At 33.1% G+C, this 25,675-nt stretch overlaps 1 protein-coding gene across 2 annotated transcripts in view; it reads right to left on the bottom strand.

Annotated features, from left to right (window-relative positions):
• Positions 1–990: 990 nt before the first annotated feature.
• Positions 991–25,675, bottom strand: part of cdm (importin-13-like protein cdm) — a 78,895-nt gene continuing 54,210 nt past the window's right edge. For both annotated transcript variants that reach the window (XM_081743237.1, XM_081743236.1), the window contains exons 13-18: positions 24,173–24,310; positions 21,645–21,861; positions 17,952–18,107; positions 14,914–15,088; positions 14,454–14,564; positions 991–9,289 (exon numbers count right to left, since the gene is read on the bottom strand). In XM_081743237.1, the coding sequence (XP_081599363.1) occupies positions 14,456–14,564; positions 14,914–15,088; positions 17,952–18,107; positions 21,645–21,861; positions 24,173–24,310 (795 nt within the window). In that variant the 3' untranslated portion in view covers positions 991–9,289; positions 14,454–14,455. The remainder of the gene's footprint in view (positions 9,290–14,453; positions 14,565–14,913; positions 15,089–17,951; positions 18,108–21,644; positions 21,862–24,172; positions 24,311–25,675) is intronic.

Raw genomic sequence — 25,675 nt, 5'->3', positions numbered from 1 at the left:
GAGAAAAAAAAAAAAAAAAAAAAAACAATTTTTCCTGCATATCACTTGGACTCTCTTTAAAATACTCGCCCGTTCCGTTCTACGATGTCAGGTGTAAAGAATATTGTCACATGTCATTTTGAAGAGTTTCAATAAGACTGGTTATTTTGGTAGTTATGGTGCACCCTCCCAACAGAAAATTCTGGATCCGATCCTGTACATACGTATATTTTCAATCGAGAAATGAATGATGCAATGGAAGAGTGGTTCCGAGAGATCACGTTTTGTTTGCACACAGTATACAGAAACTTTACTACCATTTCATATTCTCTACAATAACCATGTTCAGTATCACGACTCCCATTATTATGTAATCGGTAAGATATATGTATTGCACAACTCCAGCAAACAAGTAATATATACTATTGCTTGTATATATGTGTTTATATTCTAATATTTTAAAAATTATTCTAGTATTTTCTCTTTAATAATATAGTAACTATTCGTTATGAACAGACCTACTTTACCCATCTCGACGAGCAGTACGGAATATCAATCATAATAGTGTTGTTTAAGTACAAATCAGGTAGAAATGACCGCCTCTTCCAGTTTAGTTCTATAAGAAATGGCGATAGCTTTTCTGCCCCTTAAGGCAAGCTGACGGAGCGTTATGGCACTAAAACGATAATGTATACACAAAAATCAAACGTCTGAAGGTTAACATTTCCTTCCACTATTTTGAAAGGAGCACCACATTTCACGGATGCCAAGTGTATATTAATTAGACTTTGCTTTAGGTGGATGTCGAATCTTTCGTATACAGCATCAAATTTTGAAACAAGGAACATCTAACGAGAGAGACTCAAAATTAGTTATTTTTAAAAAAATACTATTTGTCTTTCTGCTTTAATACGAAGTGTAGAAGGGTATGGAGTTCAATGGGTCACGTTTTGAATGTTTCCGATTGTTCTACAGGGACTTCATGATCACTAGATAAACAAAGAAATACTATTACGATTTAACAGGATATTTATTTTTCAATATAAAGCGCAAATACATTTGTTATCTACAGTACATACAAATAAGGATACCACAAGTACTTACACATTCGCACATACATATATACACATATCAACCTTCGTGTGTATATACACACATACAACGTATTCACGCAATCCGTTGACAGAAAATAAAGAATGAATTTCGTAAACAATCTTCCATTAATAAAAATCAATACTAGGTAACATTCAGGAGTGACAGAAGGGATAAAAAGATATGTACAATATATAAAGAAAAGTTATCACAATGTTATATTACTAAACAATACAACAAGAATTTGTGCGCAAATTTTAAGGGGCGGAAGTAACTTCTTTTTGCAGATTAATAGCACTAAATAATGTACAGCAAAATGGTAATCTTTTACATGTACTTAAGTCTCTCTCATATAGAGTCGATAATATATCTTTTAAGTCAAGTACCTACATTAATAAATTGATGTTTTCAAACAGAATTATGAAAACAACACTACTTACTGGAAACTAAAATTATTACATATGTATATTTAGCTATTTAAGGAGAATATAAATTTCTTTGATTCGTAATAATATTCAAGTTTCTTTCTCCAACAAACGGAAATCACAAACATATCGATGTGGAAGTGCTTCTTTTCCTTAACAAGTGCACGCAATTTTAACAAGGAAAGGGACATGTGATTTGATAGAAGTACTTTCACATCTTTGTGCAAGACCACACAATTCCTGTAACCATACGGACACATGCACATGAAAAACCATTCAAAATTTCCATTGATATGCCATCAATACTTGAAGAAGCAGAGAAGGAAGGACAAATATAACACTTATTTATCACAGATCATCGCTTGTTAGCTTCTGGAACTGACGGAGAAGAAATCTTAGTTTCAATATAATAGGTCCCATTCAGAGATGGCAACAGTTGAACTAATATGCATTGTAACTACTACTCTTTACGAGAAACTATATCTTACTCAACTTGATTTGTAAGAGACTAATATGCAGTAGAAAGCTAAGTGAGTGTATATTAAGAGGCTAGATAAATTTCTTGAGTAATAAGGAAATTCCATTTTGTATCATCCACAGAGAGTTCTCTAGTTTTACCAAAATACAAAAGACTTCTATAATTTCCTAAAATACTTACTTGTAATTTTCTCAAAATACTTAAAATATTCAGCTTCAGTTTCAAGATGCATATAAAAAATGTTTATGAAAACAGGAGAAAACCCTTACAATTTGCTTAATAGAATTTAAAAGAGCTTACGATTTTTTCTGATCACAAAAATGAGAATTTTTCAAACTTACATCTTCCTTCCTATATATAGTATCCATTATTAACACAGAGAACTTTTTCAAAAGATAGCAAAATTTAAATTGTTATAAACCTAGAACAATTCTAGAAACACAAGATGTTTCCTCAATTAATTTCTATTGCATTTTACGCTTCTCACTACGGGTAAAAATTAAGGCTAAGAAAAGAAGATTAAATTAGTAAGAAGGGGTTCTACGAAGAAGATATAATGTGTATTTTTGTTTTATTCTAAATAGAGATCAACTAAATTACATGAACCTACATTTAGCATTCACCAAAGATTAATAAACTATGAAAAATCTTACTGACAATCTTCAAGGACGTTTACGACCGCAATTTAAGATTTAAGATTTAAGATCACATAAAGTTCGAATCACTTTCCTTGTTTTGCCATAATACAAATACTGAATACGAAAACAACTCTGTGCTACGTTGAACTTTTGTATTCTTTGTTTTCATATGCTTACTTAAAATTCCATCCCCTCTTCTATTCCAATTCGAGAAACGAAACATTTCCAACACAAGATTTCCCCTTTAAAAAGTAAGTTTAACGGCATAAAATGGAGATGCTGCCTTTTTATGATTTCTTTATTCAACTGTTAGCTTCGCTATCATGCAAATAATTCCACAACTAATATTGAGTTGACTTTACAGCATAGAATACTTCTAATCTAGATTCGATCTGGGTCCGACTTTTTTGATGGATTTAAAAATGATATTGTCTTGTTCCTTTGTAAGCAACTCAACTTATCATTTGTTCTGTTCTGTTTCCATAACATTAAAGTTGCAGTCAGAAATACACTATTATTCTCAAAATAGAAATAATATAAATGCATAACAAACTTTCAATTTTGATATTAAAAGTATGTTTACATGACTTTCTTGGTCCAAAATAAAGTTCTCTAGATCTCCGATTAAGTACTTGTAATATCTGTAATGAAGAGTAAATAAATGGTTTATGTTAATGTACAACTACATTAACATAATTCTTGTCAATAACCCAAGATAGAAGGGTATGGATAAAATCCGCAGAGACATAACTGAATTATATAAAATGCTTACATAAAATTTGGTTTCAGAATATCATAAGATGCCTTGAGTAGGATTGATTTTCAATTCATCTACGTGACAAAATCAGTCTATTTGGAAATATTATCATTTTGATTAATTATTTCTTTGTTGTACTTAAACGTCTCATGTTTGTACGGTAAGTACGTTGCCTGTTGGTTTGAAGTCTAACGTTCCTAACAGTATCGAGTCTAAATGTGGAATCCAAACCACGTAAGCTCCCACAGGGAAAGGAACCCGTCTCCTGCGCTAACCACATAGCTATAAGAAATGATCTGTAAGGCACACGGGAAAATCAATAATGATTATGACAATAATATTCAATATGATATCACGTTATAGAAACAGCCCTTCACTAGCAAACGACATTTGAGCGTTAGCTAGCCATCATCTGAGACTACTTAATTAAGTAGAACGCATTTTTCAGAATTGACGAAGCTGCGCATATTGATTTTATTTGTATAATATTAGCCAAGTAAAACAGAAAGATGTACAAGCCAGTTATTTTGTACATAGAGTTTTAATCATTTTGACATAATTCCTTTACTTAGTTGATAACTTTTTTTTTTTTTTTTCGGCAGCAGTATGGTTTGTAAAGTACGTAAAGTATGCGTCTAGCAAGATAAGGTGACTGCTCGTGTTATTAAGCATTAATAACCGACCACTGATGTGCACTCTAACAACAGATCCGTGTTCTAACATTTCCTGCGGGGAAAACGTAAGGAATAGGAAGTTCCATTGCAAAAACCACGGACAAGGTGAGTTCAAAATTGCCATAGTCACCATTACTATCATTCTCCGGGGAGTGGCATGGAATCATGGCTGTGGAATGGAAAGCTCCCAAACCCTGACAAATGATGTAAGAAAGGAAAAAATAAAATCTATGATTTTAACCATTTGTGTATATATATATAAAAAAGAAAAAAAAAACTAAAGCATAAAAACAAGATTTGACAGGTTAGGTGTACTCTAAATGTAATCGTCGATTACTGAGAGTGAGTGTGAAAGAAAATGGAATATCTTTATAGTCATTTCTTTGTAGCTCAATTTATTTCTATGTTCGTTCTCTTTCACGACAGTTATCAATAGGGATATACATATCATAAATTGTACTCCAGCATGAATAGAAGAGGAATGTTGTACACCTCTACCAACACACAGGCCAATACGTTGAACAAAGCGGTATCCAGTTGCCAGTCGAATCATGTTTATATATCTGAGCCAGAAATTTATCAAATGTTCTTCGCGTATGCTGGCCAATTCAGAACGCTAGATACACGCAAAGCATTGCTTGAAATTAAAGATAAGTGATTATGAAAGGCGACAAAAGAACTAATTTTGCAAAACACGTTTGAAGACTTCCGATAATTATATTGGTTTCCGGTCCTTTTATATTTGTTTTATTTCCAGTTTTAATTATCACACTATTCGTTCGCATGTAACCAATCTATGATTATCAAACATTACGAGGCTATGTTTACCTTTCCTACTTCGTTACCGAAGAGTTGGCACACCTAATTACAACCACACAATAACCGACAAACACTGATTTCCCCTTATCTGTTATATCTTGTTAAATTATCACCTCCGTAAACGACATTAATTTCTGAGTTGAATTCTTTTATTTGAAGCAAATAAGAAGTATTTTTCAATCTTACATGAAGAAAATCTTTAATTCTTAGAGAAAATAAAATGATTTTACATCTTAACACTACATATACTACTACATATACAACAGCAGCTTTGCATATTAGTTTCAAATACAGTCTGCTCCCATCTCTGTGGGTTTGAATTCCATTATTAGGTTTGATTATTTGATATACATACAGATCTATGTCAATGTTGTAAAAATTAATAGACGAACGGCTAAAATAGAGACCGAGAGAGAGAGAGAGAGAGAGAGAGAGAGAGAGAGAGAGAGAGAGAGAGAGAATTTTAATACATACAGAATAAAATTTGATTCCATAATACTCTGGATATTACGCTGCATAAGAACCAAAAATAATGCCACATAATACAAATATAGCATAACAGATAACATGATACTATTTTGAATACTTTACATTCTCCTTTCGTTTTCCGTGATATCTCTAATGTCAAAGAAGACATTACCGATTAGCTTTTTGATTTCATCATTTAAATAGAAACACTTTAAAATATTATGTAATGCAACAGCATTTAAGCCTAACCTAAATGCATTTTTTTTTTGTTCTGTTTTTCCCTTAATTCTCTATTACAGCAAAAATCTTTTCGTTCAAGTTCTCTACGGAGGTTATTTCGAAGTTAATTTTCAGCTATTTCTGTAGTTTCCATCAGGCTCACTAATGAGCAAAACTAGTTCAAGATTTAGCCTTTATAATTATTTATATATTTTTCAGTCAATTCCGAAGATAAATTTTCTTATCTTTGGACTATTTTATCCTTACAAAGATCTTTCAATCATTTTATCCCTACTAAACAACCCTGTCTGAAGCTACAGAAGTAGGTGAAAACTGCTTAAAAGTACTCCATTCAGAGAACTTAAGAAAAAGTGTTTAAACACGAATAGATAAAGATAGTGTTTGTTCTCTTGTGTTACACATATGTTGTACATTAGTTTGAAACAAAAAAGCAAAATTTGGAAAATCTACTATACTACTCAAAAATCACCTGAAAAAGCAATGTCAAGACCTGGCAGAAATAAAAGTTACTGACATTAAATAAGCATAAAAAGTACAGCAGAAATCAATTAGAACTGTTTAGATATTTATAAAGTTATGTAGAGGAATTGATGAGAAATTCCACCCAAGAAGTTCTATTCTGCTTGCTCGTTTTTGTTTTACTCATACTAATATCTCAGTGATACGAGAAATTTTGAAGTATTAAAATCCCTAAATATGCATACTGGTCAATTAATCGTAAATGCTTTACAAGAGCTATTAGCCACAAGTAAAGTATCTGTTTATAAATCAATTCTGCGAGGAGTAACTAATTGTCATAACTTATTCTTTATTAGTATTACATACCAGCGATACTTACAAGTCTATGAAAAACATTGTATTTTAAAAATAAATAATAATAATAATACATTTTGAACTTAATTTGTGTGTTTCGTGTTATACTCAACTTAAAAATTCAACGATAACTTGAATGAACTTAACATGATGTTTATAATGAAAATGAAGTACTTATGCATATTTTCATGCGCCATTTACGTTAATCTATACCCAAACTGCTTCCATAAACAGTACCACTATTATCAATTGGTCAATCTTCTTGCTTCCAGTACCTACAATAATTTAATCACGCTAAATTAACATTTTATGAAAGAAAGAAGTAGATTCTATAATAAGGAACAACAAATTTAAAGTATACCGAAATACTTATTATTTATAAAGTATTTAGAGTACATACAGGGTGTTTTAAAACAACACCGACATTGTTTGGGAGGTGATTTCTGACATCAAGGTAAGACGAAAAGTATATACGAACCTGGGTGCACAAATGCTTCCTTTCGGAGTTATAGGCTGCCAAAAACAAACAAACAAAAAGAATTTTAAAAGTCCATAGGTCCAATACTATGGGCCTACCGTAGTCGGGTCAAGATTTTATTTAGGAAATAGTATGTGCTCTATCCAAATATTCAAGTTTCAGAATCCTGCGGTACTTCCCCAACAGTTTTTATAGTATTTTTAGATAGCGCACATAATATTTTCTAAGTGAAGTCTTGACCCGACTGCGGTAGGTCTCATAGTTTTGGAGCTATGGACATTTAAATTTCATTTTTACATGTTTTCGGCGGCCTATAACTCCGAAAGGAAGTATTTGTGCAACCAGTTTGGTCTATACTTTTTGTCTGATCTTGGTGACAGGAATCACCTTCCAAACGTTATCAGTGTTGTTTTGAAACACCCTGTATATGAAATACTCTACAGCCAAATTACGAAAAATGGATTTTTCCCCAAAAATTAACTTTTGAACACATGACCTCGCATCCAATCTACAGATCAGTGGTGGCTACAGAAGTAAAAGTGTAAACAACACTTTGACCATATTTATTATTTTCTTCCTCAATTTTAGCGTTTAATATATTAATATGCAGTGAGCAAGTCTACTAACCTGGAATAACAGTTGCAAAAATTTGCAATTCAAATGAGAAGACCAAATGTCAACGAGAAGGATATAAGTAATTACTCCATTTACACATGCCTATACTTTAGTGGAACAATACTTATAATCAACAGAGTATGGGTGAAATGATGAGACCAACATGCAATATATGAGTATGAATACTAGGAATACGAAGATCCGCCGATTAATAATAATAATAGTGTTCATTGAAACAGTTTCGGAATAGATTAAGGTAACGACGCATTAAGGTAAGGACTTTATTTTCATTTAAAATTATATAACATTCTCAAAATGCAAATTGTCATTTAACTTCTTATTCTGTAATCCTGATCTACAACCACAATTGAGGGGCTGAGCGCAACAGTGGTCTAACTCACATTTTTAAAAATGGAGAAAAATCAAGTTAAACTTAAACACATGTGTTTTTTTTGTACAATACATATATATATGTACAATGTATGACACATTCAACTACTTGTGGTTACTTTTGGTATATTGTACGAAAAGCACATGTGTTGAACTTGAATTTTCTCCATTTCTAAAAAATGTGGGTTAGACCGCTGTTGAGTTCACCTTCTCAATTTGATTCAAAGAAATACTGGAAGTACTGTTACTTCGAAAGATCTATACAAAATAATTAACAATATATTGTCTAATAAAGTCAGTTCCAAAGTGGATTTCCTCGGATAGATATCCTCTTATCAGCAATTTCAAGAATTTCATGTAATTTCAAGGATAAGCAATTTACGATTAAACATAATTCTTACAAGTTTCGTTAAAACAAGTTACAAGCTGTTCCAATAATTTATACAGAATTACGAGAGAATCATTATCGAGAATAAAATGACAAGAAAACACTTTCTTCTTTCTGCCATAAACGTATATTTCTTTTCATCTTTGTACTATACTTTATTTATAATTTTTAAACTATTTGTATTCATCTTTCATATTATTCTCACTTACATCTTTGAGATTAACTTCCATACTCTTTATCTTTGGTAATGAAGACCGAATAATGCATCGAAATTACTGGGAGAAACTTTTTCCATTTTCTTTAAATTCAACATATCTTCTCCTATAATGATAAACTCAGGATACAAAACAATACTACAGTTGTAAATTTATTCAAAAAAGACATTTTGTAAGAGGAAGTCATCCACAAGCCTAATATCGTTTTTAAGTTCAGAATGTAGCAGGAGTGTATGAATCTTTCTTTCCTTATCCATTTAAATTTCAGCTTTAGTTTTCTGAAGATAAAAGAGTTAGTTGCTAACTCACCTGTATTCAGATTTCTTTACTTAGATTGAGAGAAGTAAATGGAAAAACTTTATAAGAAGAAATCTACTTCTAAACATGTCTATACAGTATACAGGCACAGAAACAACCACTGGATTGTATGTATAGCTCCATACTTCAAAGTATTTATCTAGGCAGTACTTATGAGTACATAGATATCAAATAATAAAAATAAAACGTTATTGGCAATAAAAGATTGAGTAACTTATTTTGTTTTACCGTAAATTCAGATTTAATTTCTCTCTTTCTCTCTCTCTTCTCGTCTCATTGGACAGATTTATCACAACATGTATGTGAGCAGGTTATTACCTTACACATTCTGAAGTCATTACCTTAGGAACAAACCGTTTTTAGCAAATACACTTATTACACAGCCAAAAATAATAGATTCAGATGAACAGCTTTTAGTTGTTACATATCTTGAGACATCAAGTCACTTGGTTTCTCTGTCCATCACAATGCCGAGTTGCCTTTCACGAAAAGGTATATACACCTAGAAATATGAATATAAAATGATAATCAACAGTTATACATTTTTATTCTTTTAATTTTTGTTAGTGTATTATTTTCCATGTGCACAAACCTTTCATATCTTTTGATAATACGCCAAGTCTTGCCGTTGTGTTTCAAAGGAATAAGAAATTGCTATTAATAATTAAACTTGTTTGATTGACTGATTGGTTGATTGAAGGCAAAATATTAGTTTAAAAAAATGAAAGAAAATTGCGAATTAAATCGTAGTTTTTGTATACAGCACACAGTAGTCATTAATATAAAAAAGTCAATATATATATATATAAAGAATCTATTATTACTAAACTTAAGCAATGTGTTAACTTCTTTCATGCTACTGGAATCCAGCTGCTGCATTCAGATAGGTAAACTTTATACGTAAAGTTGAATGTAATCACTATGCACAATATTTAAGGGAACTTGTATGTACACTTATGAAATTAATACTTCAATTTCGAAGAAAGTAAAAAAACGTCATAGAAACATGTGAACGAAATTAAAATATTATCTACAAACTTTAAGATGTGCCTCCTAATATTATAATAGGAAACAAAATTATATAGATCTATGGGGAAAAGTGCAGCGTTTCAAAGCTAGGGCTGCCCAAAAGCGGTGCTTGAAAAAATAAATTGCAACACGTTATTTCAAACATGAAGAACTGTGAAATGGCGGTCCATATCGCCACAAATGAAATTACACATACGCTATCCAAAAATACACATTGCAATAATGTGCAATGGTGCACGGGGTTCCTGACAGGGCATTACTCCCACATATGATATCAACAGAATTCCCAGATGTACAAGGACTTAAAGGCAAAACGTAAGCCTTGGCAGCGGTGAACATGGAATGCGTCGGCAGGAAGTCGGGAATGTTAGGAACGCCGGCTCCGTACTTCCTCAAGCTCGGAATAACGCGTGCTGCGATGTACTTTTTTCACACTTCGGACGGCCCTAGCACCGAAGTTGTGCATTTTCCCCCTGCCACATTAATTTTTTTTATATTTAGATGTAAGGAATCATGTCTTAAAGTATGTCTGTATACTTCATTAACACGCTGTATATACAGTGCTGACAAAATTTCTTTTGATCTAGGTACCATAATCGTACCAATTCAATTTGATTAAAGAATGAGAGAAATAAAAAGAAAAAATAATAAGAATCTCTGAACAAAGCAACTTTTAAATTAAAAATAATAGTTGTGTAACAGTTTCGCGAACTAATTAAACTTCTTGGCTCCATCAGACACAGTACAATACAATAGAAAATTTGCCTCTTCTTATAACAAAATCCCTGAAACTGGTTCTGGACGTTGATTGCCTTATTACAATGCTCTCAGCCAATCAGAACTAGAATTCACAAAGGACCAATTAAAAGCATAAATCCGTTTGCTTCCCTGGTAGAGTATACACTTTTTTCCACTTTTATAGAAGGAAGTTTGAAACTGAAGGAAGAAGAAAAGAACAAAACAGCAAAAAGGTAGAGGAAGAGAATATAGAGGAAATTGAAGGAGGTCTTGGTGGGGAATAGAGAATATGGAAGACACGGAAATAGTATAGAGAGCACTTAAAAGAATAGGGGACGTTTTAGCATACAGAAACGGAAGTAGGAGGCTGCTGGATGTGATACGTATGAAGAAGTAGACGACGAAGGATAACCAAGAGTAGCTGATGGAAAGGGAAGAAGTTATTTACAGAATCAAGTGTAGTGATTGTGACTGCTCTTATATTAGTGAAACGGGAAAGATCTGAAAGAACGAGTATAATAATACAAAGATGATGTAAGGTTAAAAAAAATGCCATTTACAAGCATGTGAGGGACACAGTATATAACATTAATTGGTGCGAAGTTGAAGTGTTAGACCGAGAACAAAGGACGTTGATAAAAAAAAATGGAAGAAGTCAGATTTATTGAAAAACAAGGCTCTGTCATGTCTTTACTATTGACAAGGCTCTGTCATGAATTAGAACCGAAGTCTGAAAATTGATGATCAGTAGGACAGGTTATTGAAAAAAACTTAGTTTGTAGCTTGTTTAGGTCCAGTAGTGTCTAAAACGGTAGACACTACTGGGCCAGGGGAGGAAATAAACTTATGTTTTTAGTTGCTTCTTTGTGAATTGCAATTTTGATTGGTTGACAGAATTGTGATCGGTCAATTAGCATTCAGAACCAGTTTCAAAGATTTTGTTATATCACGAGGCAACTCTCTACTGTACTGTACTGTGCCTGAAGAAGCCAAGAAGTTTAGTTAGTTGGCGAAACTGTTACGCAATTATTATTTTTAATTAAAACTTGGTTTATTCAGAGATTCTTAACTCTATTTCATTTTTGAAGTTACAAGCTAACATGAACCACATAGTTAAGCAATGAAGAATCAGTTTAAATTAATCTAAATTTCAATTCCAGGGCATTTCTTTTGAGCTTTTTTTTCCTACTCTTCTTAAAGAACCTTTATGTTTGTTTTAATTTATTATTAAACTAGGTAGCTTTTCCTTTCTAGAAGCCTCAATCGTTACTAAATTTCATCAGTTAGATAGCACCATCAAATTAGTCTATTCTGGTAACACTCTTGGACCCTTCCTTTGTATAAGAAAAGATCTCCGTTTCTTATTAGTTTATACTTAAACCAGCTAGATTTTGTACGCAGAGGTATTTTAAATAATTTTACTAATGTATCATTAAAGTAGATAGATTTTACTCTCCAAAAACATTCTGAACTTTTTCTTCCTATCTTCTTTCTTGATTTATTTCTATTCTTAAACTATACAGTTTTTCCTTTCAGAGACAGCTTGAATCGTATTAATACTTCACAAAGTATGTTGGTGACAGACATGAGAACATTTATTTCAGTTACACGATACGCTTACAAAAGGCACAAGAAAAATTTTGCAATAGAACAGAACGGATAATCACAGAAATTTGCAACTTAGCAAGTGTTTAGACACGTCCAAACCTGCACTGTAGAAGCTCTAGTCGTTGTCCCAGTGTTAGTTGATTTAGTGTTAGTGAAAGAGGTGATATTATGTCAAAAACTGAATATCGAGTAATTTTACACGTGGTTTAAGTGTTGATCAGTGTTTACAGGAAATGACTCCTGTGCTTGGAAAGGATTATCTTCATCGTACAACGATATTTAGATGGTACCGAGAGCTTCGAAAAGGAAATTTCAGCCTTGAGGACGCTCCAAGGTCAGGTCGACTATCTTTATCTGTGGCTGAACAAAAACATTGCTGCAGTAAGGAAAATGCTTGAAACAGATAGACGGATTAAATACCATCAAATAGAGGTATGCTTGGGCATTAACGCACCAGCAGTTCGTGCTATTCTCCGCAATTACCTTCGAGTTAGAAAGCTTTGTACCCTTTGGGTACATGATGACTTGACCGACTAGCAGATGGCACACCGTGTTTCATAGTCCCGTGAAATGTTGAAAAAATTTAAAAATGGAAAATCTTCCTCTGTGAATAGTATTGTGACAGGTGACGAAACTTGGCTCTATTACTATGACGTCCCGACCAAGGCTCAAAACAAAGTGTGGCTGTTCGAAAGTCCACATCAGTGAAGAAGAGAATCGTGACGGTATTTTTTTGTCTTAGAAACACAGAAGACTGTCGCAAGAAAATGGTATATCGAGGAATGTCTGCCTAATGTTTTTACAGTTCTCAAACAGTTGCGCCCAAACTCAACGATGAACAAATGGTTTGTTCACCATGCCCACGCTCCAGTGCACCGTTCAAAAGTTTGCTCAAAGTATTTGACCAGCACTAGACTAAAAGTATTAGAGCACCTTCCATATAGTCCAGATCTCGCTCCCTGTGACTTCGCGCTGTTCCCCCATGTGAAGAACAGACTGAAAGGAAGGCGTTTTACAAGTGATAACGCCCTACTAAGGGCTTGGGACGATGAGTGTGCCCAGATCTTTGCCGAAAGATTGCAGAGTTTCTTCGACGACTGGTAAAATGTGTAATGTGTGGTGGAAAATACTTTGAAAAAGTATAAGAAATAAGGTTGTATTGCAAAAGTTTTGTATATCGTCGCTCATATGATCAAGAGATTAAGAACTAAAACCGAAAAAATGACTCCGCTCAGACTCTTAGATGGATGTGTGACCAGACGAAACACTTTTACCTTTATTATCATTATTATTGTATATATATATTATTTTCATCAACGAAAGGCTCTAGTTGATATCAGACAAAATATTTTTAATCAATTCTCTTGTTTAAGTAATAAAAAGTTGCTTACGTCTCACTGTCATATAAATGATGCCTCTGTCACAACATCGAGGAATGTTCATTTTTATTTTCCATTAGCAGAATACCCGTTCTTCGCACTGTGAGAATACATTTCATTTCGGACATAAAAGGGAATGGAGGCTGAGTTTGGATTTAAACGGCATAGGAAGTGTTACTGTTCCTCTCAGCGACCAGAAAAATATAGTATAAGACCTTTTCGATCATATATATATATATCCCCCTTCCTCAAAATGCGGGAGTGAATCGCGATTTAAACAGCATCGGAAGTGTCACTGTTTATCTTGGCGACCGTGGAAACTATGAATTCGACACAAATATCGATCATTTTTAAATAACTCCTTCCCTTCCCTAAGCTGCACCGTCAAAGCGAAATGATAAAAACCACCCCAGGTCAGAACCTCATCTATATTTAAAATTTGATCGAGTTCGGTCGGGTGATTTCAAGAGTTATTAATTTCTCACAAACACAGTCACTTTCATTTTTATTATATATATATATATATATATATATATATCCCCTCCTCTCCCCTAAGTTGCAAAGTCACAGTAAAATGATAAAAAGCATCCCAGGCGCGAACGTGATCTTTGTTGAAAATTTGATCGAGATCTGTCTCGTGGTTCAAGAGTTATTAAGTTATATATATATATCCCTCCGCCCTCTCCCCTAAGTTCAACCGTCAAAGTGGAAAGATAAAAAACATCCCACGCTCGAACCTCATCAATGTTGAAAATTAGATCGATTTTGATTAGGTGGTTCAAGAAGTACGAAGTTAGAAACTTGGCGACTTTCAATTTTCTATATTAGACAGACTAGATTCTTCTGTTCATTGCTCTAACATTTAGTCTACATACAAAAATACCTAGCCAATAATGTTCTCTTATTACTTACATTCAAAACAGCGAGGTAACTTGAGATCCATATTCCGTACCTATTAAGCCTCGACACATTAATGTGAATTCTCTAACGGTTTCTTGTAATTTTCGTTTATTTGCTCGCTCCCTGGAAAGATGAAAACACATATACAAAACCATGTGAGAATAAGAGGACAAATATACCCATCAGAATGTACACTCAAACTGATTAACTATTTAATATAATGAGCTAATAGAAAGCTGCCGTCTTATAACACAAGTTCCAGTTAGCGTTCTATTGATATTTACTTTGAAAAAATCGAGTTTCGAATTCTATGCGTTTCAATTACAATGCGAGAATCAAACAGTAATTTCTATGGTTGTTATTTACACAAGAGAACTTCGACTTTAAAAAAGTGTACGACTAAGCGAAAAATTATTGATAAATACACAATATATTTTATGTTTCCCTGAATCTAAAGAAAAATTATACTTACTTCAGCACCATTTTCTTGAAATGTTCTCTCTGCTCTTTCGTTATCCTTTGTGAAGGAAATCCGTCTTGACTAAGCAATTTATTCAACCACCGACAAAGGTTGTCGAAGTACTTCTTATTAAGTGCAAGTAGAATATCTGCCATGTGCTCCATCACAGAACGAGGAGACTCTCCACCTAAATAAAGGACAAACAAATTCATTTTCAAATTACTGTTATTTAAATTTACGTCGTGCTTATTGTAATTTATGGTAGTTTCCAACGATCGTTTCGCTAGTTGCTCTAGTAGGTTTCTCCAGGAGCACAGAAATGCATTGCATTTAGTAGGTATCTTTCTACAACAATAATGTTTATTGCTTTTCATTTATTTATCTTTTACTTTTAAAAGAAACGAACAACAATGGCATAAATGCATTCATAGTAAGAATTCGATGTGTTAATGTACTATTGAGGAAGTTAGTGGAGTAACTAAAAATCGATCGTCAGGAACAATTGTAAATTAAATTAACATAACGTAAATTAAAAAAGAAAAGACTGAATGTAGTATCATTGCGAAATAATCACTCGATTCTAAAGAATAAATTAAGTCTTTCCGAAAATATTAGGTAAGGCGGTTACAATTCAGTGATCGATCAATGTATGTTTTGTACAGAATAATTAAATATTGATATTTCTTTTAAAGCAACGAACATGCTGTTGATGATGTTGAACAGATAAAGTAAAGTCCCCAGATTTCTCTCCCTTTAAATTTGTTGATTTGTTGTTCTTTTCTTACTTCTTTTTAAATTCATATGAAATAATTGACATAAATAATATGAACACGATTATTGTTAAAAGTTAGTAGCTTTTGTCACAAATATGCATAAGAATAATAGACACTAACTATTTAATAACACATATTACTCAGAAAATTATCCGCCTTAACGTATGTTAATTTCCTTCTGTCTTTCTAATTAAATGAATATAGAAGCGCAAATAAAGTTAATATAACAAACTGTACGATTCTCACATACTATTTAGATTCTACAAAGGTAGAAAAATATTACTTGAAACAACATTGTCGATATGGTCTTAGTTCTCAAACAGTACACCTTCAAATTAATTATGAGGGAACAGACTTAAATGACGAACTCAGCAAAAATGAAGACCGCTTCAAAAACACTGTTTACTTTATAGAATAGTACTTGCATTTACTACAAAATTACGCATATATATTATATTGTCCTTCGGTTCGTACAATATCTTTAAAAGATGAAAAAAAAAAAAAAAAAAAAAAAAAGTAGCTGACTACCTTTAATACCGTAATTTTCTTCACTCCTCGTCTGGTCATAATACAACACTCACAGTCAAACGACAAATCTATTTGTAACTCTCTAAGCATTATGATACTAGCGTAGCTTCGTATAAACAAGTATGATTTCTACGATATATCACACCACACTGACCCATTTCAATAATATTTCTCGTTATTGTTATTCTTCGCTATATTACAAAGGTCATTCACAGTTCACCAAGACGTTTTATTTTTAGAAGGAAATATACATACATAGAAGCACCACACTATGTTAATTTTTCAAAGTATTTCCCCTGGACATCCAGCCACCGTTACCATCATTGTAGAAGCTCCCTGACGCTTCTGACGTAAAAAGAAATAGGTAGGTGTCGTAACTACTGCAGGACCACGTTCTTCAGCTCCCATCTGTCCAAATGTTCTTTAAGATGTTCAAACAAATAAAAATCACTGGGTGCTTCAACTGTAATGTACGGAATGTGTGGTAAAACTTCCCAGTGCATGTTGGCCAGTGTTGTTTGAATCAAATGGACTGTATGTGGCCTGGCATTGCTATGGAGAAGAATGACATGTTTCGACAACATTCCACGTTCTTTCTTCTGAATGGTCTCTCGTATAGCTCCGTGAAGGAATGTTGAGTAATAATGAACATTAATTGTTTCACCCTTCTCTAAAATTCGTCATGGATAATACCTTTCATGTTCCAGAAGATAATTCCCAAAATCTTACTGGCAGACGGATGTCTTTTGCTTTTGGGGGGTAGAGAAAAACCGTTATGCGCCACTCCATGCTATTTCTTTCGGTCTCAGGACCGGAATAATGCACTCATGATAGTAGACCCGAGAAATACATCTCCATTGTTTCGAAACCGATTCGGGTGCTGTTTATAGATCAACCTGGTACACCTTCTGATCGAAAGTGAAATGTCGGAGCACAAATCTTGCACATACCTTACGGAAAAGTAAATAATTGTGAATGATTGTTTCCATACTGACAACACTAATATTGGCTCTATGCTCTATATCACGCACCGTTTTCACCGGGGTGATTGCAGCTGAGTAAATGTATTCATCCCATTCATTTACTACCATCTCCTGCTTTTCACTGAACTGCTGACACCATTCGTACACACTTGCCCGTAACAGTTTTTGTTTACGACAGTGTGCTTGCAGTCTATGTAAAATTTCTGCAGGTTTCATTTTCTCCTTCACAAGAAATTTCATTACACACTGTTGTTCCACAGTAACAGATACACTACTGGACGGCATATTTGTTTAGATTGCTGTGCATGCGCCAAATGCGATGGAAAGCATCACGGTTATTCGGAAGAGATCCTGGTCTGTCCTGCAGAAGTAATGAGGCGCTACACTGACTTATTAATATTTTACCCAAGAAAGTCTTGGTCAACCTTGAACAACTCTTGTATTATTTTCATAATTTTAAAACGAATTGGTTACGAATTAATTATTATAAGTGATTATGTTGATCTTATTTTAGGTTATGAAAATATATTTCGTTGTTGTTTCTCTAAGTAATATTCTGTACTCAAAGTTTACTTACTTACTTCTCCGAAAGAAATCGATCTAACAAATATATGTGACGAGCCTCCTCTATCTTTTTCAGTGATCTTATTTTAAAGGTTTGAGAGAACGATTTATTCTTTAGCAAGCTACGTCTCAATAATAATAATAATTATAATCACAACATTTTTAGTTTTTTACACACACGATAGCCTTTTGTGAAACTTACCTATACATCGTAGTATCCTTTCTACTAATGCTTCCCCTGAGTTGTTAACCACTGCCAACAATAACGGTATATCCCTACTTTGAGTTATGAACGTTACAATGAATGATGAAGATGCTTTCACAGTTCCGGTTTCTGGTAAAGCTAAGGTAACTGTAGCTACAACAGAAAAACAACAATGCTATTACGTGATCAGAACTATACACACATATAGGATTATCTACACACACTGAAATTTCAGTTCAAAATAAGAAGATATTATAAAATCGGTCAATACGCTACATTAAAAGGAAATAAATATTAATTGTAAGCATTAAAGAAAAATTCAATTCCACTGCATTATAACATATGCTCTGACATGTTTGGACAAATAATAATTCCGTCACAAAATACGTTTGGCAAAATAAATATGTGGAAGGTTTTTCATGCTTATAGTGCCAAATTTGACTATTACTATGAAATGTACGTGCATGCAGCACGTATACTCATGTCCAAAATGATTGTCGCATATCTATAATTGTCTTCTTGTAAGAATATAATTTGATAATGATTTTGCAGGGTACTTTTAATACTGATACTATGTGTATAATCGGGAAATGTACATATTTGTGGTAAATTTCATAGGAAAACAATTATAAATACGAAAATTAGAATAAGTAAAACAAAATGTTACTAAATGGAGAAGAAAGTTTTATTTTTTGTTTTATTGTTCTTATTTACTGCTCTTTTGACATGAAATTTGCCACATACATGTCTTTGCCGATTATACAAATACTAACATTATAAGAAGTATCGGGCGAATTCGTTATCAAATTATATTCCTACAACAACATATTTATAGACATGCGACAATAATTTTGACATGAGTGTACATCAGTATAAGCAGCTCGAAACAGTTATGTACTAGCTAACACGTAACATGGTTCTAATTTCTTAAGAGTAATCAAATGGTTCCGACACTTGAGATTTTTTTGAGAGCTACACTTTCTGTCCTTTTCAACATTCATTACAGCTATAGTAAAACAAACAGTATACTAGGGTTTCAGCATATCTTATAAGGAATCAACCGAGAATCCAAATGCTGCTGATACCAAACGTTGGGCCAAATTAATATGACAGCTGTTCCCCTAACGTAACACTAAATGTGGGGTTTCTGATGCTTCAAAAGATCCAAAGAAAAACAACAGGGGCAAAGAAATGTTCACCAGCGACCGTAAATCGCGTTATTCTCTACGATTCGCAACTGACGACTGTCATACTGCTAAGGTTCTTTATCGAAAAGGAAGATGCATATCCGAAAGCAGCTCATTACCACAGTATTTTGAACCCGTGTTACCACCATGCAATTAAGATTTCATTCATGTAAAGCAGCAACGTACCTCGTTTCTGATTTGCTGGGACAAGCCTTCATATCACACTCAACGGTTACGTGCAGTGCTCGAATGACACGTGAAATGGAAATTCACACAATAAAATGAAATTCTCTTCATTTCATCATCATAGATTTCAGAGTTCTCTCGTGACTATAGTGTTAGCGTAACGTCTTTGACGCGAGGGGGCTGGATTAAATTTCCGGTGGGAGCTCATGTGGTTCGAAACCCACGTTAAATTGTAGGTACTGTCTCATATGGCCTCGCTGCTGAACGGGACCTTAAACTTTAATAATCTAATCTAGAATTTAAGTTAAAGAAATGAACTCTGTGCCTCGCGCATTCAACAGTCTACATAAACTAGTAGGAAAATAGGGAAAAGATTTGATTCAAGTGTTTCGTTCAATGAAATCTCCTCAAGTGAAACGAGCGACGGCTCAAGGGCTTTCACATCAAATACTGCCGTTAGTAGCATCCAGGTATTTCTTAATTTTATACAGATACCAATTGCTACCAGAAAGATAAAACGAAATTCTGTATATGTATAGTATTAGAAAGTAAACTAACCATTACGGTCTCAAAACAATATGCTCTATATAAGGAATTCTACACAATTTCCATTTATATAATATACACTTACGCTTTTTCCAAATTAACACAATTTCATTCTGCTCTTATTTAAAGTGGTGCAAATTCACTTTCGATGCCAACTCAAAGCTTATAAAACAGTATAGTAACATTGATACTGCTGGGGAAAAAACACACACACCCTTATCTATAAGTTCCACTGAAGCAAGATTTATAGTTGATAATAATAATAATAATAATAATAATAATAATAATAATAATAATAATAATAATAATAATAATAATAATAATAATAATAATGTCGTCATCGTCTTGTAGCTCGTTGTTACTGTAACAGTGCCTTTATCAAAGTGTTCTCCACTTCGTTGTATCAGCCTGGACTCAAAAGGTGTATGCAAGACGAGATACTGTACATGAAAAACCGGGATAACAAAATTGATACATACAGCTAATCAAAGTTTTGAAAGCACTGAAGACACAATATAAAATCAATTTCAAATATACATATACTACGGTGTATATATATATATATATATAGATAGAGAGAAAAATTCATTGTTGCATCTTCCAGATAGCATGCAGCCCCTTTCCATTAAAATTAAACAAATACTTACGTTGTTAATTACCATCAACATGATAATTGTATGTCCAAAGTCGTAATATAAATTTTCTAGGTTTGAGGATTGTCTTCATGCAAAAAATCTTAAGAATCTGTTCAGTTGTACGTAAAAAACCAGATGATATTTCAGTTTTATTGCATTGATCAGAGAAGAAAAAACAACCTATGTGAGGCCAGTGACACTTTTTCCCAAACCTTATATCAGTATTTAGCACTGTTTCAACGGATGTTTCTGTTTGACGCTGTTATGCTATACTGCTGTTAAACGCGTTAAATAATACAAGTTCTATACTGTTTAACTGACTCATTTGTCTTTACATCTTTCGTCAGCAGCGAGATCTTACTTGCATAACGTGTACTAGCGCTTCAAGCAACATTAAACGTATGTTCGGTTTATATGTTCCGTGAGTTTTTTTTTCTTTCTTTCTTTTTCCCCCCTTTCTTTCTTTAACGTTTTCAGTTGACACGGCTTCCAAGGGGTTTATTTTGAATTTAGTAGGTATAATGTTGTCGATAGAAAACTACGAATCAGCATCTGATGGGAATCATTCATGCTGCCACTGTTGATTGAAGATGAGAAAAATAGTCTTGCCGTTGTATGCACCCCAAAAATGTGTTTAAACGTTTTCAATACCACGCCATGTTTCATTTACTTTTGCATCTGTACGTAATTTTGAGTTATAGCTTTTGACGAAACAAGATTTCAAGGTATTTCTTTCAATTTGTAACTCTGATTTGAGAAAAATCTTGGTACGAAATTTATTATTATTATTTTAATAACAGTACCCCGAATTGGCACATCGCAGAACTTTTATATTTTGCATGGAAAATACTATACAGGATTCCCCTATTGTAATGGAGAGCATCTGGAAACTACGTGATCAGGATGATCTGTTCTGCGTCGAACCAACTGATTCCATTTAACCCCTTTAACTAACATAGGAGGTTCAGTAACGCGTTCATGAAAGTTCTCCACTGCCTTATGTCCTTAACCAATTTTATTTTGTATCACTATTTCTACGCTATATGTATCGCTATCGAGATCAATTTTAATATTAGCCTCTTATCTACGCCTAGTCTTTAACCCCTTAAAACAAATGTTTGTAAATTAACACTTACCACATTGAAATAAGGCAGTTACATCTACAGCATTATTGCTGAACATGTGGGAATTCTTCTTCAAGATTTGTGCTAACAACAAAAAGAAGGCTTCCAAAATATCTGTGTACTCCGACATGTTGCAATGACAGGAAACCATTGTAACTGTACATATTTCTCTTAACAATGACTGTAATATTTCACTATGGGAATCTTCTTTTCCAAACATTATTAAGAACTGTGAAAGAAAATCATTAACCATTTTTAAGACGAAGAAACTACATGTATAAAGCTCAACAAAATGTTGTCAACTATCAGTCTAGAGTGCTAAACCTTCCAGTAAAATAAATAAATACATGCATACATACATAAAAAATTAAAATCTTTGACTTCATATTTCAACATTTCTTCTTAAACTTAACTTGAAGTTTTTTTCTGAGTAAAATATTGTATTCTTTCCTCATTGCTCTGTTAATAGTAAAAAAAGACATTACGTACTATAGATTAATAAATAACATACATACTCACTTTTTGTTCATTACAATCTTCTCAAGAATTTTTAATTCTTCCAACGATATTGTACAGACTCCTTTAACGTAATCTTTCTATGAAGAATTTACCTCCTTTACACTACAGGGTAAAGTCACGTCTCTTATACAAGGAAAATTCTGTACAAATGACTACTTATGAAATGACGTCTCTATGTAGAAAAATATTCTACATAGAGAGATAATATTCCTGTAGTTGAAGGCATTCGATCGTCATTTTATTCTAATGGGAAGAACCTGAATACTAAATGCGGTACATGCGAGGATTTTACATATAAACTAATCAGATCGAAAATATTAGAGTCTTCTTTAAATATGTATATCAAGAGCTAATAATCCAGGTTGTATGGAGTATTAAGATGAAAGTAGAGTCCTGAGCGATTGCCGGAATGTTGTAGGTAGGTGACAATTATATTTCAATAAACTGCTAAGTATTCATGAGGAGAGTGAGGGAAAAAGTACTGGAATAAAGAAAGCAGTAATTTTTTTTCAATTCAGAAACTTTCGTTACTGAAGCTTGAAAAATTCTACAATTATGAATGATGGAAATGTGATTTTTATCCCTGGAGATTTACTTAAGGGAGATAAAACCTCCTTAAGCACTGAGATCTTAACATGATAAACAACGAAATTCCTAAGGAAGAGAGCTCGCTCGTCTGTGATAACGCCTATATTTAAGAAATAGAGCAAAACAATTTGTAATAATTTGGAGGAATATTGCTGCTTTTAACCCGTTTCAGGATCCTGTCTAATTCCATAGTTCCTATCTACATAGGCTTCTAAAACTAATTTTCTGCCTTTCTCTATACTCTCTTTAATTTCCAGTTTCTAGTATGTATTTTAATTAGGGGAAAATACTAGCTAACTTAACTTTACTCTATTGGCAAAAAGCCTCACGTAGCTATGTTACAGTAGCTGAGCTAGAATCTGACTTCGGGCAGAAGACAAAATCTGTAATCAATTACTTGACTGGATTGAAGTTTAACATCCCTTTTAGCATGAGGTGGTGTGAGATGTGGACCTACAGTTTAACATGGCGTTCCAACAACATGAGCTCCCTCTGGTTCTTCCATTCTAAAGGTGCATATTCTAACAATATAGCCACAAAGGAGCTCTAGTTTATAATGATTTAAGGCAGCTATCTTGAGTTCTATGAATAACTGACAAACTGTAATATCGTATTCCCAATGTATCTCTATCTCTTTGATGTAGAATATCTTGCCCAATGTTTGGCTATTTCGTATGAAGTCACATTGACGATTTTCGATTGTGGCACAAGATTAATCGTGCTTCACGGATGTTAGACAGGATCCTGAAACGGGTTAGAAACAGCAATATTCCTCCAAATTATTACAAATTGTTTTGCTCCATTTCTTAAATATAGGCGTTATCACAGACGAGCTCTCTTCCTTAGGAATTTCATTGTTTATCATGTTAAGATCTCAGTGCTTAAGCAGGTTTTATCTCCCTTAAGTAGTTCTCCAGGGATAAAAATCACATTTCCATCATTCATAATTGTGGAATTTTTCAAGCTTCAGTAACGAAAGTTTCTGAATTGAAAAAATTGCTGCTTTCTTTATTCCAGTACTTTTTTCCTCACTCTCCTCATGAATACTTGAAATATAATTGTCCCCTACCTACAACATTCCTGCAATCGCTCAGGACTCTACTTCCATCTTAATACTCCATACAACCTGGATTAGTAGCTCTTGATACACATATTTAAAGAAGACTCTAATATTTTCGATCTGATTAGTTTGTATGTAAAATCCTCGCATGTACCGCATTTAGTATTCAGGTTCTTCCCATTAGAATAAAATGACGATCGAATGCCTTCAACTTCGGGAATATTATCTCTCTATGTAGAATATTTTTCTATCTACTAAGGAGACAGTTTCCATTGTAATATAAGAAAACCTGTTTTAGAAAACATTCTTCCTTTAGAAACAATGTGTGTAGAAATAAAAATAATTTACTGTTAATGATTCTACTGAAACTTACTTGTCTAGCTAAATCCAACGCAGCACTATGCGGACGTAATTTGTAGCTTTTCATTAGTAACTGGAGAATATCAGGCACCAATGGCTTGCTCTCGTCTAGCAAAGTCGTTGCCGCTTGTTTCAGTACAGAAAAAACAGCCTGTAAAAGAAAGACAACATCACTACAAAAACACTTAAGAAAATTACTTACTTATTTGTGAGTAATTTATTTTCGGACAATTATTTCCGTTGCCATTATCTGGAAGCCCTCCTCAGTAGTCAATTGGGATTCACAAGTGTTCTTCTAGAGTGGAATATTGCATGCTCGAATGGTGGTCGTTCAATATATTTTGTAATACACAAATATCGTACGCGAAATTTTTTCGAGGTATTATCCCTCTCTCCAACTTTATTATTGCATTAAATATTTAATAATCATTAATTTGTATTCGCCACCACACCTCTTAAACTAAAAAGTACAATAGCGGTATATACAACTTAACATTTATCTAATATAATATGTCTAATAAAATATAATCAATGTATAAACAATAAATGCAAAATGGTTGTGCGTAAAAATCACTCGTCTCCGGCGCAATAATTGGATGGAATTATTTACGTTTTTAATTCTCAATAAGAACAAAATGTTAGATTGATTCTCTTTCCAGGAAGACACAAAGAAAAATGCAACTTTCAGTTTGTAAAACACGGTATGTGTCTATAGTGCAAAAATATTTCTCTAAGTAAATAGATTTAATTTAATTTAACTTAATAATATATTTTATGTGCTAATAACAGCGTTAGCCAAGTACAGCACTATACAAGGTAATTGAATATTTGTGCATAATACAATTTAAAGGCTTAAAATTCAAAGTTATATAAGACTATAATTATAATTTTTCATAGTTTAAAACTGAGTCATATAAAGTAAAATATAAAAAGTAAAACCACTAAAATAGCCCTAATCTTAAGGATTAGATTGTCTAACGATAAAATATAACTATTTATAAAATAGAATCATGTCTGAATTGTTATAACGGGATAAAACATTATAAAAGTACAAAAAACCTAATACAAGTCTAATTTCTAAGAGTCCAAATCTTCTGTTATTATACATAGTAAGTAAAGTACTTAATGTAGAGTTCTTTGTACCGTTCTTACACAATAAATTTGCTTCCTTTACTCTGTGGGTTGGTACTCTGTATGATATATTATTTATAAAGTACTGACTGTATAACTTATTTTCTAGAATGAGTCTAAAAATCTTAACGCTTGTTGCTCTCTTTTTTTACGATAAAAGGTCTTGATTAAAAGCCTCTCTCTAATAATCTCTCGTAGTCACAATAGTATTGGTACAAATCTAAGTGAAACTATACATATTTTATAAAACTTTTTTGAACATTTTCTATTTTGTCATTATTTGTTCTGTTAATGTTTGACCAAATCGCACTTGCGAATTCGCGTTTAGGTCTGATAAAGGTTCTTCTTCTTCTTCTTCTACTACTACTACTACTACTACTACTAC

This window comes from Thermobia domestica, chromosome 16 (genome assembly GCF_964235325.1).
Source record: "Thermobia domestica chromosome 16, izTheDome1.hap1.1, whole genome shotgun sequence".
Classification (NCBI taxonomy): domain Eukaryota; kingdom Metazoa; phylum Arthropoda; class Insecta; order Zygentoma; family Lepismatidae; genus Thermobia; species Thermobia domestica.
The sequence above is the reverse complement of the archived record's forward strand: the minus strand, read 5'-3'. Positions and strand labels throughout refer to the sequence as shown.